General features: G+C 37.5%; 1 protein-coding gene across 1 annotated transcript in view; it reads right to left on the bottom strand.

The window, feature by feature from the left end:
* Nucleotides 1-5,820: 5,820 nt before the first annotated feature.
* The window catches only part of LOC121379186 (ADP-ribosylation factor-binding protein GGA3-like), a 66,529-nt gene continuing 52,901 nt past the window's right edge, over nucleotides 5,821-19,448 (bottom strand). The window contains exons 11-17 of the mRNA XM_041507684.1: nucleotides 17,953-18,053; nucleotides 13,413-13,599; nucleotides 12,619-12,808; nucleotides 12,163-12,362; nucleotides 10,125-10,291; nucleotides 8,825-8,935; nucleotides 5,821-6,703 (exon numbers count right to left, since the gene is read on the bottom strand). Of these exons, the coding sequence (XP_041363618.1) occupies nucleotides 6,611-6,703; nucleotides 8,825-8,935; nucleotides 10,125-10,291; nucleotides 12,163-12,362; nucleotides 12,619-12,808; nucleotides 13,413-13,599; nucleotides 17,953-18,053 (1,049 nt within the window). The 3' untranslated portion in view covers nucleotides 5,821-6,610. The remainder of the gene's footprint in view (nucleotides 6,704-8,824; nucleotides 8,936-10,124; nucleotides 10,292-12,162; nucleotides 12,363-12,618; nucleotides 12,809-13,412; nucleotides 13,600-17,952; nucleotides 18,054-19,448) is intronic.

The raw sequence follows: 19,448 nt of genomic DNA, 5'->3' as shown, positions 1-19,448 counted from the left end.
TATCCATGGAATTTAACACTACAGATAGCATCTTCTACCAATGACACACAAATGTTAACTGTGCAAGTACAAGTGCTGTTAAATATATCTCATTTAAAACAATCTACCATCCCTATAGATCTACCATCTCAGCAGTGCTAAAACATTGTATGTTTTCACAGTTTTTAATTATTCAAGGATACAAATCTTGAAATGGCATTCAGAACGAAAAAAAATCCGAAATAAACTTGAGTTTCAAAAACTAGGTTGTTACTTGGGAGATTTTTTTCGAAGGAAAAGGACAGGAAATGTTTTTAGGTAACACTAAAATCTGCACTTCGTAATAGTTTCCTCTGGTTACTACATTAAAGGGAAGGGGTACGGGTTGGAATCGCAGGTGTGGGCTGCAGTGCTGTAAAAGTCAACGAAGTTATAGAAAATATATTATCAGTTAAGACAATGTTAACTCTGTCTGCAATATTATCCAGTTACAGTGAAACCTCTCAAGACCGGACCCTCTGTAAACCAGAATTCTCTCAAAACCGGACATTTTACAGTCCCTTTCTAAAAACCAGAACAGAACTTAACCTCTCTAAACCAGATCCCTCTTAAAAGTGGATATTTATCTTGGTTCCAAGGGTGTCTGGTTTAAAGGGGTTTCATTGTAGCATCACTTGCATACAACGAAGAACAATAAAATGTCAATATTAATACTTTGTGATGCTCAGTACAAAATAAATGCAATATTTACACCTCATGAATTCAAATCTTCATCCCTATATAATCTGTATTCCTTTTCAAAAGTCTATTTTTACCTCATTTTCTGTTTAGCAATTATTAAAAACTATCCTCTTGATGTTAGTTATATATATATATAGGGATTAACTGGTTACTGTCTTATTCTGCAATCCTACAGGAATATTCCAAAAATCATTATTTATTCCAGTTTTGTGTACGCAAATAAGAGTATTGTCAACCTAGCAAGGCTTTTGCCGTATGACGTCATACAAGATGCATGACGTCATTATTCAGAGTATGACAAATATTTTGAAAAGTCACTAGCCACAGGGCTAGTGGGTTTGTGAAAACCACTAGCCCACCAAGATAAAGCACTAGCCCAAATTCTTGATCGATTATAACTGGATTTTTATCTAATTTTTGTAAGATTACACATTTACAAGTATAACAGTAAAATAAAACGAACACTTGATATTATATCTCTGGGATATTATTCTATGACAAACATCACAATCAAATTAATAAAACGAAATTTCAGCCGAAAGAAAAAAAAAACTCCCCCCAAAAACACGATCAAGCAATAAAGAGAGGGGGTGAGAAACCACAAGGCCTGCATTATTGTAAGACGCTAGCTACATTCTGTCACATTAAAAAAAGTGTGTCTAAACTCTCTAATTCATAAATAAATATACAAGTTTTGTGTTGTTATCGCAAAACTTAATATTATTTGTATTTACTGCACTTCAACAAATGATTTAAAGAGTATGTTTATTGAAAATCTACTCTGAAATACTCGAGTCGAGTCGGGCTTATGTCACGTGACCTTTATTTTTGGTCAGTGACATATCCTGCCAATGTATACATTGATTGCAGGATAAATATTAATTATACACCAAAATGAAATTTTGCATTTTAAAAACTGAGTTCCTGTAAACACTATGTACAAACAATATCATTACTAACATTTAAAAGACATGTTTTAGGTTTGCATTCTTACAAGAGTATTTCATATTTTCATGTTGTCTTTTTCTTTATTACACACCAGTGTAAGATATTGCTCATGTCATGACGTAGATCACTTGCTGACCCAATTCGTAGACAAATAACATGTAGTAAGTCTTGACGTCTGCTTACTTCCGCGTTGCGACTTGTTTGCAGTTGGTTTGTAATAAATAAAAATTAAATTAGCTTGCCTGTCATACCATTTTTATGAAACTTGTGAACAGTGTTGGTATCTGAGTTGCTTTCGCTCGTCAGATACCAAACCTATTCACTCATTTCATAAAAATGGTATGACAGGCAAGCTTGTTTAGTATTCTATATGTCTGACACATATTATGTACATAAATACACTTAAATTATGTTTCTAGGATTACATCTTGTAACAATAATACATATATGAAGAGTTCATTTCCAAAACTCAATTTATGCCAATTTCCAATTTTTGCAGTTACAGTGAGGGTATACTAATGTTAGTACAGCTCCGAAATACAATAGAGATTCCGTCAGAATGCTACACATGTCTATGCCCATTAAACAGAATGTTAAAAGTGCTCTGTGTAATATCCATTATATCGTGTTGCAGCAAAATAAAGTTATTTTCTCAAAATGACATAATATATGTATTAGCAATGTTAAAATTTACCGAAATGCAAATAAGTGACATATTAGCGACATAAAACTTTAGCGAGGTCGGCATATCAGAAATTTAAAAAAAGAAAAACAGAATAAGCTTAAATTGTAGGGTGCCCTGAAATAAACGTTTTTGAACAATTTTGACATTTTGCAGTAAAAAATTGTAGAAATAATGTCGTTTGCTATCGTTTTGGTTTAAACAATAACGTGTAACCATTGTTGTGTCTTCATTTTATATAATCACTGACAAAACGATTGCACAAAAGTTTTTCATAACAGTCTGTTGTATCTCTCTTTAAATTTAGCATCATAAAATATTAGCGTCTTCTATGACATCGCTAAATTCGCCAACATTTTATACTTATGAACATTTCCTGATTTACTGTGTATCGTTGTTTGGAAATGGACTTCACATCTTCTGTTGAGTATTATTAACAGACATTAGGCTTCTCAGGACCTAACATGATGGAGTTGTTCCCATCTCCATCCCTCCTTTCTCACATCACCATTAATCATTTATACAGTTTTTGTGTCTGTGTAAAAATCAAAATCAATTGTAACCAGTAACCAGCTCAGGAGATAGAGTGATTGCAAACAATTTGACTGGTACCATCATCTTCTAAACACATCACATTCATTTAACAGTAACTAGCCCCCCCCCCCCCCCCCACACACACACACCTAGATCCACCTCTGCCTACCAGGAATGTACGGGGGGGGGGGGGGGGGGGAGGGGGAAGAAAGAGTGTGTGTGAGCATGATCATGAGCTGTACCAATTATGTCATGTCAGGAGTGTGAATCATAGCACCCTCATTTGAACAAACAGCGGTTCTTCTTTTTTTAATATAGCAGTAATTAGATGATTAGATCTTATTCACATTTAGGAATACAATTCGTCTCTCCACTTTTCCCCCTCTAACATTGATTATTATGAGTGCCATTTTTTTTACGTCATTTTGTTTCTAAATTTTCAGGAATGATTTTTTGGTTTCACTCACCAGAGTTTTTGAAAAAATTAAATTCTGCTGTCCTATCTGTAGGAAAGAAAGTACATGTGAAAGATCACTCACTGATATGTGCGTCTGTGAGCTATTTCTCATTCCAGCCAGATCTCCACGACTGGTGTAACAAAGGCTGTGGTATGTACTATCCTGTAGGTGGGATGGTGCATATAAAAGATCCCTTGCTGCTAATCGAAAACAGTAGCCCATGAAGTGGCGACAGCGGGTTTCCTTTCTCAATATCTGTGTGGTCTTAACCATATGTCCGACGCCATATAACCGTAAATAAATAAATAAAACATTTCCTTCTTTCACTGCTATGTGAGGAAGTAGCTCAATTGAATGGCATAGATAACTTAATTTGTATAGGGTTACCATGACATTAAAGTCTTAGAATCTATTAGTCTTGAGTCTAGATTCTAAATATAGTCATGCCCTTTAATGAACTAATCTCTCACCCATGGCCCCTTCCCTTTTTGCATAGTACCTGTGTACATGTAAGTCCTTCAACAAGCCAACATTTTTCTCACATCCCTATTTTCAGACCCACTATTGATGACAACAGCTACTATATTTAAGACACACTGCTGTGAATAAAGTGTTACAATTATTACTAGATACTATACACATAACAGTCATTATTAAACAATGTGCTGAGGTGTTGTTAAACAAACATTCCTTTCTTCTAAAAAGTGAAGCCATTACAAAGTAACAGCATGAAAAATCTTCATTTAACTACCAATTCATTTTATTAGGCATCAAATATATTTTTAACTATGATCTCATGTCCTTTTGTGTCATCCAATGTGTACATTATGTAAATGTGATGGCCATATTCATTCCACAGTGTCCAACCCAAAATGAAAGTAATGAAATCAGATCTAACCATGAAAAGTGATGAAAAGTACTGGCTGCCGGGATTTTTTGGGAATCTGACCATCATCAAATAAGTACGGCTGCGTTTCCATTGACAAAGGTTTTGGAGGTGGTAGCAGCTGCCAGCAAGTGACTAAAACATTTTAAAAGGTGATATATAGAGATTATTAAATGAGCTCGTGTGTCGTACTGATTTTACGAAATGAGTGTCAGAATTTTTGTATTGCCCAAGCGAGAGCAAGGGTAATACATGAATCCTGACACGAGTTTTGTAAAATCAGTACAACTCGCGCGCGAGTTTAATAATTCTTTATTATCCATATTATTATTGTAGTTTTTTTTATGAATCACAAGACCCAACTCAAAATGCTTCTTCAGCTACAACTAGAAGGAAACAACAAAATGATGTCACATTTCAAATGCACAGTGTGAGCTAGGCCTGGGGAAGCAATGTCATGTTATGACGTCGCTTCCCATAATAATGTCATCACCCTTGTTATTATTAACTTGGTTATGTTGAACCATGTGGATAATAAAGCCTACATTGTATCAATGTGTATTTTAAAAAAACTGATCAGTGATTTTTGTTTTAAAAATGCAATGCCCTAGCTGCTGTGGAAAGCCATGAAAATGCTGACATGCATGTGGTATCCACATTTTACTTTCAACAATGTACAAGTCAAGATTTAAACAGTTACTGATTGAGAATGTTACTGAAGTAAACTTGGGATCCAGCTTTGTATGGAGTGTGGAGGAGAGCAGGTGTAATCACTCACCTTTCCTGACAAAAACTGAACAGTGTTGTTAATAGATTACAGGCTAGCCACATGGTAAAAACAATTGTGTCAATGGAAAAACAGCCTAGATCTAGATAACTAGATTAACATGCTCATATACCACTAGGGTTTCAAACACGCTAACCAGCCTAACTAAATTCTTCTAAAATAATTATAACAAATGGGTTTTTTATAGTAATCTCTGCAGAGCAGAGTTTGCAAGGTTGAGTTCCGATTAGTCAAACTCGCATCTCAGGAATGTACAGTCGATCGAGTCTGCGTGTAAGTTTCTTCAGTAATACCATCACGGCACGTTCAAACAACATCATAGTACTGATACATCGTCATCACAAACTGTACACCAATCACCAGAGCAAGTACAACACAAAATGTCGGCATTACAGCGACAGATCTGCCGACCCATATGTTCTCCGGGTGGTTTTGTACACTTTTCATCAGTATACAAAATAAAAATAAAATGGTCTCATAGACCTCCCCACACAAAACAAAAAAAAGAGAAAAAAAGAAAAAGTTGAATAACAAAAACCAACACCCAGGCCCAATGCTTATAAAACTTGTTTAAGAGTCTAGACTCCAAACTCTAATAGTCTGAGACTCACATTGGGGCGGAACATAGCTTGCTTGATGCGCTGTCAGTTTGGAATCGATCCCAGTCGGTTGGCCCAATGGGCTATTTCTCATTCCAGCCAGTGCACCACGACTGGTATATCAAAGATCGTGGTATGTGCTACCCTGTCTGTGGGATGGTGCATATAAAAGATCCCTTGCTACTGATGGAAAAATGTAGCGGGTTTCCTCTCTAAGACTATATGTCAAAATTACCAAATGTTTGACATCCAATAGAAGATGATTAATGAATCAATGTGCTCTAGAGAAAAAAGTAACATCATACAAATTATATATGTGTGATGTCATCAGAGATTTGAGTCTACACTCTTAAACTTCTGTAAGCATGGGTCCAATTTGATTTGTGTACTGCCATAAGTTTCCAGTTGTAAATTTTAATTCTCTCAAACATGTACCCGTTACTAGATGGATTCCTGTATTGTATGTTTAGGTGGGGGTTTTTGCAGTTGGTATAAATCTTTCCATTTGTACACTGTTGTTGTCATACAATACACAATTCTAGTCACAGGAATCCCTGAAGAGGAATTTTGGGATAAGCAGTTCTGCAGCTAACATCATGTTCTGATTCAGTACAACTCCTAATATTTGCTATGTTTTAAAGTAGGTGGCTGGCTGGCTGTCCAAATTAGCCAGCCCTGTACCCCACGAAGATGATTTGCCATATCAAGTCAAATCATATTCATGTAATAAATAGCCTACGTAAACGTCACAACTGCTGATGAACTGATTGTGTGATGGCTTATTTTGACAAGCATGGCAACCACCGTGTACACAGCACGTCTGTTTGTCTGTCTGTCTGTCTGTCTTTCTGCAGGTACAATCAGCAAAAGATCCATTGAGTTGCTCCAGACTTTATTTTCTTTTTTTTTCTTTTTTTTTGCTCCAGACTAGATGTGATCACCGAACGCCAGTCTGAATACAGTAAAGTAAATGCCAACGCTAAATGAAATAACACGTCACTGTATGGGAATTTTGTCAGTTTCTCCTAAATCTGTTACTGTTTGATTGTTCAATTCGTATGATACTTTGAATTTCAATCTAATTTTTTCCTGAAAAATATAAATTATGATACAATTATTCAAAGCAAACAGCTGTGTTTATTGAAACACAAATTTCTTGGTTCAATGTCTATGCATCTATAGTCCATCCCATCCTCCTACAACAATGTTTTTTGTAAATAATTTCAGTTTAGTATGATGTAAAAATAAAAGTAAAAGTGTTTTGGAAATAGCAAAAATATAGGCCTATTATTTTTGTGTGCAATTTAAAAAAACGATCGGCTCAGAAATAAATAAATTGTAGCAAATGGCATAGTATGAAAAAAGGCGTTTTCCTTCGGATGGACTATAGGTTTTAATATAGAAATGAAAAATATCAAAACATTAAAAAAGACAAGTTCTATGTAGAATACAGCATATGCAAGGTTTCATAGAAATACACTTAAAACGGCATTTGGAACTAGCTTACTGTTTAAATGGGCTACTTTTACTATGTTCTTGTTTCAAACAAATCAACACTGAAATTTAAAAATGTACACATCTGAAAAATAATTAGAATGCCTAAAAAACCCAGAGTAATTATTTTAAATTCTTGAACTAATACTCATCAAGCAACACAGAAATATACATGTACAGTGAAACCCCTCAATACCGGACATCCATGGGACCAAGTAAAATGTCCGGTTTTCAGAGGTGTCCGGTTTTCAGGATCACATTTAAGACTTTAAAACACACTCGTAACTTAATAAAGACATCTAACCCAAACCCGAACTCCGCTAATGTTAACCATAATTACAACACAATCAATGTGTTTACAGTAGTTAACTCCATACCAAAGCTTGCGATCAGTCCTTTTAATTGTTTATTGTCAAGTTGCTAATATTGCCTGCTGAGCGGTACCTGTACTGTATGCAGCGGTGATTACACTGATAACAGCGATCTCGAGCATGCGCATATTGCACTAGCCATCGGTGTTCACAGACAGGTGGGCGCCATATTGATTGGTATCGGTTTGATCGTCCGGTTTTCAGGGGTAGGATTTACACTAAGTTGACACATTGGGACCGAATTGTTTGTGCAGTGTTCAGTTTAGAGGGGTTTCCGGTTTAGAGGGGTAAAATATAGTGTTAAAAGATGTGTAAATCACGGGACCGCGGAAAACGTCCGGTTTTGAGGGGATTCCGGTTTAGAGGGGGTCCGGTGTTGAGGGGTTTCACTGTACTTGATTTACAGTACTTACTATTCTCTGTCCAAACATCCCAGGCCCCCATTCAAATATCCTTAATTGTTTTTTTTGCTATAATCCCTTCATAATTCCTCTAACGGGACAGATCCTAGTTTTTAAACACTGAAGCATATTTTCCACCTAGACTCTAGTTTCAACTCGTAAAAATGGACACTAAGTTTGGTTAATTTTTACAAACCTGTAACAAATTTGTATACAGTGAAACAAGCCTATGAGGCTTAAACAGTGAAATACCCTAAAAAAAATAGACTAAAAAGCGACTCAATAACCATTACTCCTCAGATGCACGTGCGTTTTTAAAAATATGAAACATGCATTTTGTGGTATTAGAAACACCAGGATGACCAGAAACACTTTGAATGTATGGAAATGGATAATCTAAACAATAAAATATAAGTAATGTTTGATTTCAGTGATCATAAACGGCTCTAATAGTGAAACATATGCCTTAGTGTTTAAAAACTACAGTCTGTCGCTTTAACAAATATAATATACAATTAAACCTGTTTAAACCAGACCCTGAACTAACTGCAATCCTGTCAAAAAAGGCCAAATTTAAAGGTACCAAATTTTCTATATTCTAAGATGACCCTCTATATAGTATCTGATTTAGACTGGATCTGATGTTTAGACGGTTGCGTTAGGACAGGTTTGACTGTATATATAATCAGACATGATTGTGCACCCTACCAAAAAAACTACTGATTTTATTCCAACATAGTGATGTTAAATGCAGACTGAGAGATGGCCACTCGTTAAAAATTATAACAAGCGGAAAATAAAAATCGGTAACGGAATATTTAAAAAGTGAAAATCCATTTTATAACGAAAAACACTCATGTTTGTATAATATAAAATTATTTGAATACATTTTTCGACAGTAATATTCTTGTAATTATCTCATTAAACAACGAGTAGAAAAATACCTTTTTTGGGTTAGCAACGAGCATGACCTGTGTGATGGCCGAGGGCGGCAGGATGGGGTTAAATGCAGGAAGGTCGGACGATGATGGTGGCTGTAGCTTTACCTTCATTATCTGAAAACACGTAAAACAAACTCTCATCTCTTAATTGTAAACTGATGCAGGGCTCAAACTTAATGACGGCACCAACGTTGAGATATAATAGGTAGAGAGCATCACCGATGGTAATGAGATATAAATTGCTGTAGATAGAGAGCATCACTGATGGCACTTTTGTGCCGTCGGTAAAGCTCCTCAACAATGACGAAATGTATACACCTGCTGTACATTATCTGCCAATATTTAACATCTGCACATTTAAATTATGTCTACATATAACAAGATAGCCTTTCAGTCAGGTTTGTTTGCTGTAAATGTCACTTTTAAAAAAATTGCCAGAGGCAGGCTCAAAATTGCAGTTGGTGGGCCGTTTCACCCATTGCAATTATTTTAAAAATTGCAGTGAGAGACAAATTCTTAAGTTTTAGTCGTGATGACGAGTGTGTTCTATATTGTGATTGGTCAATTACACTCTTTTATCCGGGATCAAATGAAAATAACACCCAGGAAAGCTAATGACATCTTTAGAAAGTGACATCATTAGCAATTGGATCAGGCCAAGTTGACGGTTCAAGGGTCTACAGTTAGATTGCAGCCAGGTACTTTTTTCAATAAAATACCAGATATCCAGTTAGTTCCGTAGAAAAACGATTCAGTTTACAATAGACATAACCATAATAAAGTTTTTAGATTTGAGGGTGTTACTGTCTATTTGATGCCCACAAATGTTTAATTTTTAACCTCAGGCTAACGCCTTTGGTCAAAAATTACATTTGCAGAATCAAATAGACAATAACACCTGCACATCTAAAAACTTCATATGGTTATCTACAAAGATATATAATACTGAGACACATATAAGGCATTAGTCTGATGTAAAAAATTAATCATTTCCTGGCATCACATAAAACAATAACACTCGCAAATCTAAATATTCCATATGTTTATGTGATCTAGGTCTAAAGAGAAACTAAACATTTCTTTAGGACCAAATGAATAAAATCTTCAATTTCCTACTTAAGTAGTTTCAGGCCAATTATATACCTGATTTAGTTCATATGATAACAATTGCACTAAAAATCAGTTTTACACAAATTCCAAAAAGGAGAACAAAAAGCTTCATCATAAATCTGCTTCTAAAGCAGTCAAAACCAAACCTGGCTAAATCTGGTAGTCTTTTTTTTTCTTTCTCACTCTCACATACCTTAGGTACGGCAGCTTGAAATACAAAATGTTTGACTGGATGTGTGTTGGTACTAAGTGTTGATATCACAAAAACAGCCACATCAGGTCGTGGCTTGCCCTTCCCACAATGCATCACTGTCTTGAGGCTATTTTTATCATACACTGTAATAGGTTCTAAGTCAGTGGCTGCAAATAATAATAATAATAATAATAATCATTATTAATATTCATATTAAAACCCAACAAAAAATGACAGTACTGAACTATAACAAGCATTTTGAGAGTACTGCTAAAGCAAAACGTGTTCCCTACCGGGACAATCAATTTTTGTCTCCTAAGTTCAAGGACCATAACTCAGAAAGAAAGAAGGAAATGTTTTATTTAACGATGCACTCAACACATTTTATTTACAGTTATATGGCGTCAGACATATGGTTAAGAACCACACAGATGTTAAGAGGAGAAACCCGCTGCCGCCTCTTCATGGGCTACTCTTTTCGATTAGCAGCAAGGGATCTTTTATATGCACCATCCCACAGATAGGGTAGTACATACCACAGACTTTGATATACCAGTCGTGGTGCACTGGCTGAATGAGAAATAGCCCAATGGGCCCACCGATGGGGGATCGATCCTAGACCGACCATGCATCAAGCGAACACTTTACCACTGGGCTACATCCCGCCCCCCCCCCCCCCCCCCACCTATAACTCAGAGACATGGGTACAATACATGTTAAAAAAAATTAAGTTCAATATCTTGAGGCACTGAAAAAAGTTGAGAAAACACATTTTTGCATCTCCTAAGCCCATAACTCTAAAATGGGTAAATCGCCATGAAAGTCTTTAACAGTACATGGAAAAGCTATACACAAAATTTCAGCTCATTATTTTTAGGCATTGCAAAAAAAAAAAAACCCTGAAAACTCCATGTGGGACAGATGGACAGACAGACAGACAGACAGACAGGACGGAGATAAAAGCTATAGCTCCTCTACTTGAAACTCGTAGGAGACTAATAACAGAAAGTAAAGAGCAGAAATCTATATTTAATTATTACAGACAAATAACACATTATTTACTGGAGAATGTATACGGAAGTTTGGAAAGTTTATTTTGTTAAAAGACACCACTAAAGCACATCGGCTATTGGATGTCAAACATTTGGTAATTTTGCAGTCTTGGAGAGGAAACCATCCCACAGACAGGACAGCACATACCACAGCATTTGATATACAAGTCGTGGTGCACTGGGTGGAATGAAAAATAGCCCAATGGGCCTACTGACGGGGATCGATCACAAGCCGACCACGCATCAAGCGAATGCTTTACCACAGGGCTACGTCCCACCCGCAAGGAAGTTTGGATGCATGGAAAATACAGTGTAATTTACGAGCCCAATAGTGATAATTTAATTATCTTTCGAGAGTCGTCCTTTCCGAGTGCATTGCCGAAATTAATTCATTATTCATTAAAAATCTGAAATTGACTGTCAAATTAATTTCTACTAAATATTTTTTAATGAAAATATTGGCTAAAATGTCAAGGAATAGAAAATTAATAATGCAAAAATTATAGGATCTTTTATTATTTTGAAAATTTGGCCTCCACCTTCAGTGGACACCCATAGCATGTACACAGATAGGACAGGGAAAGCACTGTTTGCTTAACAACACAGCTGCATATTTTCAATTAACAGTAAACAGGTAATCTAGTAATTACATTTTATTTCAACTTATTTTTGTGCTTATATCCAATTACGGTTCAAGCACGATGTCCTGGGCACACACACACCTCAGCTATCTTTGCTGTCTGTCCAAGATAGTGAGTTAGTTGTTAGTTGGTTAGTGAGAGAGAAGAGGGTGTAGTGGCCGTAAACCTACCCATTGAGTCATTAAAACTCGCTCTGGGTGGGAGCCGGTACCGGGCTGCAAACCCAGTACCGGTCTGCGAACCCGGTACCTACCAGCCTTATGTCCGATGGCTTAACCACGATGCCACCAAGGCTAGTAATTACAACATCTTGTATAAAAACTAATACACAATCTAACTGCTTACCGGGTTGTACCGATTCAAGTGGTACGAAAACATCAGTAAGTGATAAAAGTCCAGCTTGGGGTGAAGACGGTGCCACAAAACTGGCCATGGAAACAGGCTGAGTGGATATCTCACTGTCTAATAACGTCTGTGGTGATTGGCTAGACTGAGTCACTGGAGCTGATTGGTTCATTTGATTCATGGGAACTTTAGATACCGGTCTGAAAAATTAAAAAAACATTAATAATTTTTTTATTATTACAACACACTTTCCCACAGACATGAAAGCAAAGTTCTGGTGCACTGGTTGGAACGAGACAAAAATCCAATCATTTAAATGGATGGATCCACCGAGGTGGTTCAATCCAGCGATGCAAGCACCTCAGGTGAGTGCTCAACAGACTGAGCTAAATCCCGCCCCGTAGTATTAAAATCAGTTTGTAAAACGTGGCCCAGGTCGCACAATGACGGACTTACATTGGGGCATGTATATGGCGATGAGGATCCTTCGCTAAATTCTCCTGCACAAGGTTCTGCCCCAGAAGGTCCAAGTCGGTCATTGTTACAGGCTTTTCTGTGGAATCTTTTGCGGCAACAGGCATCGAGTTAGTCGTCGCCATGGGAACTGCCTGTATAGGTTCTGGTAAACCACTTATGGTAGATGAAGCTGAAAAGAAAAAAGAAGAAGAGAAAGTCGTAAAAGTAGCAATTTAAAGGAATATCATTCACACTTCAAGATGATACAACACTGTAAACTGGATTAATATTGCCATGTGGGAGTTTTTCTCAAGACAGCCAGTCTAATTGTACCTAACAGACCAGTTCTGATGATGTTAGACACGAGTGACTTGTCTCTGACCCTGAGTAAAATATCAGCAGACCGCCAGTCTAATTTTACCTGATAGACCAGTTCCCATGATGAGCGGCATGTACTGCCTAATCAAACCCATAATAAAGCATCAGCAGACAGCCAGTCTATTTGTACCTGATAGACCAGTTCCCATCACAAGCGGCATGTACTGCCTAATCAGACACACAAAAAGCATCAGCAGACAGCCAGTCTATTTGTACCTGATAGACCAGTTTCCATGATAAAGAGGCATGTACTGCCTAATCAGACCCATAATAAAGCATGAGCAGACAGCCAGTCTATTCCTGTCATGGACAGAACTCTCTGGCGAAGTCGGAGGTTGTGCCCATGACAGCTGTGCTTGAACAGTTCTCTGATGGAAGCATGCCAAAAATTACCCACACACCCAGTCTATTCTTACCTGATAGACCTGTTGCCATGACGAGCGGCATGGGCTGCTGGGCCGGATGCTGTAGCCTGTGTACGGGACTCTGGTTGAAATGCGGGGGTATCACGGGAATGGTCGGTTGTGACGATGCCATAGTGAATCGTGGAGCAGGGCTGAATACTGATGACTGTGCGGCTAACTGAATCCCTGGGTTTGGAGGCTGGAGAAAACAAATGCAGCTTAATGAAAGCCTGGTGAAGAAGAGAGGACAGACAGAGAGACAGACAGAGAGACAGACAGACAGACAGACAGACAGACAGACACGACAGACAGAAACAGAGAGAACTAGAGGCAGAAAAGAAACCCACTGCTAACATATAAGCTACTCTTACCACAAGGCCATTAGAGGGCCTTTTATATGCACTTCCCAATAAACAGAACAGTACACACCACAACCTTTGTCATAGCGCACTGGTTGGAACAAAAAAACAAAAAGGGTTCGACCGTAGCAGTAGTCCATTTCAGGGTTCAACCTTAGCGGTAGCCCAGGGTGTTTGGGCTACCGATATCTCCCCCGGGATACCAGAATTCTAACCCTGGTAGTCCACTGGGCTTCCACTTTTTTTCTGCCTGTCCAGTGTATGTGGGTGTATGTTTGGCAGTGTAAAATGGACATGATGAAAGGTTTTAAGATCAGCTGACCGATAAATATTGTAAAACATTTTCACAATTCATATCAGAGGCTGAACATATTAAAGTTGAAAATGAAGTGAAATCAGCGCCATTCATGTCACTCCTGTGCAACGGAACAACCGACACTTCAGTTACAGAAGCAGAGATCATCTATGTTCGGTATGCCAGTAAAGGGAAAGTGAACACAAAGTTCATCAGTGTTGAAAACCTTGCTGCTGAAAGAGCCAACGCAGAGACCATAGAGAGAGCACTATTCACGAGTTGTGAAAAACAGCTGAAAGTCTCTGAAGGTAAATCGAAAAATTACTTAGTTACTTTAATAATTACTTAATTATGTCTATTACCTGCAGTTCCAAATGAAACTAATTTTGTCTAGTAATAATAATACTTTATTTAACATTAGTCTCTAGAACTCAAGTTACAGACTTACATGTAGTAACACTTGTACATAAATAAAACAAAAAACATTTCTCCCAATATTTCTAGCTGAATACAACAAAGTTTGTTATGTTTGATACATCACAAATGTCTGAATCATTATATTGTAGTTTTAAGGTGAGGTTGTTTCGAAGCTTGTTGGATTTGGAAGTGATGGGGCCTCTGTGATGCAAGATGTTAAAAATTGAGTGGCAGCAAGATTGAAAGTGAAATTGGAGAAAACTTGGAGTGTTTTCTCTTCTATACAGATATTACCTGTCCTCAAACAAGTGCATTCCCCCCCCCCCCCCCCATGCTAGTGGACTGGTCCGAACATCCCAACAGAGAATGGGATGGCCTAAATCTTCTACCCATGCTCCCTTGTAGTTTCGGTCATGGGACTATAGTTTCCTTCTTTTTCTCTTCGCTTTCTGGTTAGGATGTACTTTTTTTGGCTCTGTTCTCCAAGTCAAATTTGGGGTTTTTTTTGTGTGATAACTTTTTGTGTGTTTGACGGATTTGTTTCTGTCATTGTTGTTATGTTTCTTGTTGTATTATTTTGGCGTAAACACTTGTTTTTCTATCAAAATTGTTGTTGCCGGTGAACGTTGCGTGGTCACCATTTGCAAAGATGGCGGCCATGTTACCAGTTATGTGTTAATGGTTTGTTTTATTATTTCTCTTTGTAGAAATTCTCTCATGTCTGATGTCAGTGTTTATCGACAACATTCCTGTTCTCGGTGCAGGGAATTTTTGTCATGCGATGATCCACGTGAGCTCTGCCCATCTTGTCGAGTTCCTTGTTCGGCGGAGGCGAGATGTGATACTTGTATCAAGCTGACCAATTCAGAGTGAAGATTGAAAGTGAAACAACCAGCTGTTGTAGCTATCCACTGTTTCTCACATAGACTGGAATTGGCTTTTAAAGATATGCTGAAAAAGGTTCCATATCACAGTACATTTTTGGAAGTGATCAAAGGGTAGTATTCATTCTTCCACTACAGTACGCTGAACAGGAGCAACTTAAATTGTACAGCCGAGTCATTGAATGTGAAATGCGTAGCCCCATCCCGAGCCGGAGGAACAAGATGGATGCCACACACCAAAAAAGCACTAGAACGAATCTGGAAGATGCACGCTGTTTTCATCTTGTTGTTTAGTCAGGTATGTAAAGATATATCATTAAAATATATAAATTACAATTATCGTATTATACACTTTTAATTCTGTGTTATAATTCCTTCTCTTTTGTTGAAGCATCTTTATACAATGCAATATAGCAATATATGTAGTATTATTTAATGTATTTTATCTTGTGTTAATTCATTAAATAATATACTAATTTCATAAATATTTAAAAGTGGGGCACATTTAATTTTGAGTTTATCTAAAGATTTATTTAATGTTTTAATTACAGATGCAGCAACAGTCAGACATTTAGCAAAATGAAAAACAAGGCTTTGTTTTTCTTGAAGAATCTACAAACAAAGCACATCACCTGACAGATATCATCAACATCTTGTGTACACTGTCCCTCATCTTTTAAGCAACAGAGTGCTCAGTGTCGGAGATCCATGAAATTTATTTATTATATAGTAATGTTTTACATGTTAGTAAATGTGTTCATTTTTTGTTATTTTATATTTTAGACCAGGATCCAAGCTTCAGGAAGTACTCGATATTGACAATTTTCAAAGCGAGATGCTTACAGGTGAAGTTAATTTTAATGGGGTTTTTTTAATGTTTTATTTAACGACGCACTCAACACATTTTATTTACGGTTATATGGCATCGGACATATGGTTAAGGACCACACAGATATTGAGGGAGGAATTAGCAGCAAGGGATCTTTTATATGCACCATCCCATAGACAGGATAGCACATACCACGACCGTTGATGTACCAGTCGTGGTGCAATGGCTGGAGAGGGGACAGTCTGTTGGAGAGCTTTGACCATCATTTTGCCGATGCCAAAACTGGAATATTAAATGTCCCCAAGCTGCCCAGTTTCAAACTGTGGCCAGATTATGATGATTCAGGAGGTAAATATATAGCGTCTATGTGTATTTTGTGTATGAAAATCAGAAAAATTAACTGAAACATTAATATTGTTTTTAAGTAAAGATATTTACCATTTGTTTCCTATTTGTTGATTCCATCGTGTGATAAAAAACATACATATTATAAATATTTCATGTTTTGGAGAAGAGCACGTAAAGACACTGGCGTAACATTACCATGATCAGCTGACCATGCATGCTTCACTTGATGACATCCACCCTGAATGGATGCTTCTGAAGGATGTTGTATACAGCAGAAGGATGTTGTATACAGAAGAAGGATGTTGTCTACAACAGAAGGATGTTGTATACAGCATAAGGATGTTGTATACAGCAGAAGGATGTTGTAACTTGTATACAGCAGGTCAGGTATTTGCATTGTTATAATAATGAGTGTTTTATCTATTTGCTTCTTCTTGTTAAGTTGTGTGCCACATTCAACATACTTGGCTATGTAATCATTCTTTAATAATGTTAGAATATTTAATTGTGAAATGTATTATACATGTCTTTTGGGTTTTTTGCAGGTATATAACCACAGAACGGACCCAAAAGCTAAGCTGGATTCTAGTGAACCGTCACCAGGGGGAGAAGTTTCCTAATGGTCTTGACCCTTGTGTTATAAATGTAGTTTCCATAAATGTATATTATTCCTTAATATATTTTGTGATAAATGTAGTTTTCATAAATGTATATTATTCCTTAATATTTTGTATGATGAATGTAGTTTTCATAAATGTATATTATTCCGTAATATATTGTTATAAATAGTTTTCATAAATGTATATTTTCCAGTATAGTGCTCATGATAAAAGTATATTAAAGTATAAACAAATTTTAATTTTTAAGTTTTTGTTTGGGTCTTATTTTTAAAATTTATTATGGGGCTACTAATTTTTACTGAGGGCTACCAGATTTTATAGCCCTGTGGGCTACCAGATTTTATAGCCCTGTGGGCTACCAGTAGAAAAAAAAGAGTTAAGGTCAAGGCCTGCATTTTTTAGACCTAGCAGATAAAATATAAATTCACCCGCTAAAACTATCAAATTACTTGCGAGTCATCTTTCAAGAGACAAATGTATGTACGATCATCTCGTCTTTCATACAGCCACGCTCGAGATTTTGTTTTATTTTAATTTTATAACCCTCAACCGGTCGGTCCTATTTCAAGCAATTCATATTTTTTCTTAGCTGGTCACATTTCGTTTGGCCTGCTATTTTTAAAAATAACAACAGACCATATTTTACTAACTTTTTATCAAGCCCTGCATATATCCTATCAAAGCTTCAAGTGAGCATTTTCTACTATAGGAGATGCATCCTGTCCCTTGTTGAGTTAGGAAACATAGGGGATATATCACGGCACACATTGACCACGCAGTTTGTGACAATCCCAGCCTACCTGTTGACTAAACAGATCCCCCAGCTCATCCAAGACGTTTCCACTACCACCAACAGCTGTCATGTCTGACATTCCACCTCCTATCATCTTGTCGTCCAGACCTGTACACAATGGAAAACGTGAGGCAATAACAAGTAAAGGAATGGTCGCTCAAATCAGTACAGTGTTAAATCTGTAATAGTAAGGTCTTAGGCTCAAAACACACTGGGTCTAGGTCTGGGTCTGGGTCTGGGTCTGGGTCTCGTTCTGGGTCTGGGTCTGGGTCTGGGTCTCGTTCTGGGTCTGGGTCTGGGTCTGGGTCTCGTTCTGGGTCTGGGTCTGGGTCTGGGTCTGGGTCTGGGTCTCGTTCTGGGTCTGGGTCTGGGTCTGGGTCTGGGTCTCGTTCTGGGTCTGGGTCTGGGTCTGGGTCTGGGTCTGGGTCTCGTTCTGGGTCTGGGAGCTGGGAGCTGGGGTCTAGGGTCTGAGTCTGTGGAGTATGGTACCAGTTGAAGAAGGAACCTACTGACCTGAAGTGACAAACCACATTGCACATGTGTTCTGGCACGAATTATAGGGCCCAGTTGTTCAAAGCATAGTTAAATTAATGCTGGGTTAACAGAACAGGTCAGGTCAGGTCATGTCATAGGGCTTAACGTGCACATTCAGAGCATGCTGTTGTAGCGCACGCCTGTCATGGGCGCAGGTGTCGACTTATGCCGGCTACTCCATCCAGGTTATCCTAATATTTTCCTGTTAATTATTTTAGTACAAAATACAAAATAAACTTTAAATCTGATAGTGTATGGCAGTGTTTGACAAGGTCACTAGTCCTCACAGAAGTTTTGGCTGGTGTCCTATGTAATATAGTAAAACAGTTGATAGTTTCCACTAGCCCAGACCACAAATTGACTAGCCAGAACAGAGGGCTAGTGAATTTGTCAAATCCTGTGTATGGATACAATTGGTTAATCTAAATCAAGTTTCAACATGGTTTGGGTTTTTTCAATTTTGTTTTGTATTGATTCAGTCCTTAGTTTTGAAAATTTTGGTTAACCACTTGTTATGTTAACCAACATTTGAACAACTGACTCCTGATCTGACAACAAATTAAAGTTTGTTTTGTTTAACGACCCCACTAAAGCACATTGATTTATTAATCATTGGCTATTGGTTGTCAAACATTTGGTAATTTTTACATAGTCTTACAGAGAAAACCCGCTACATCTTTCCATTAGTAGCAAGAGATCTTTTATATGCACCATCCCAGACAGGACAGCACATACCATGGACTTTGATACATTGAGAAATAGCCCAATGGGCCCATCGACAAAGATTGATCCCAGACTGACTGCGCATCAAGCAAGCACTTTACCACAGGGCTACATCCTACCCCGATCTAACAACAAATGACACAGAACATGCGTACTATTTTGACAGTGCCAGGCTCATCAGACCCAAGTCAAGTTACAGTGTGTTTTGGGCCTTAAACATATAGTAACTGTTACACTTGAGAAATA

Source organism: Gigantopelta aegis, chromosome 8 (genome assembly GCF_016097555.1).
Source record: "Gigantopelta aegis isolate Gae_Host chromosome 8, Gae_host_genome, whole genome shotgun sequence".
In the NCBI taxonomy this organism is placed as follows: domain Eukaryota; kingdom Metazoa; phylum Mollusca; class Gastropoda; order Neomphalida; family Peltospiridae; genus Gigantopelta; species Gigantopelta aegis.
This window is presented reverse-complemented; position numbering and strand designations above follow the sequence as displayed.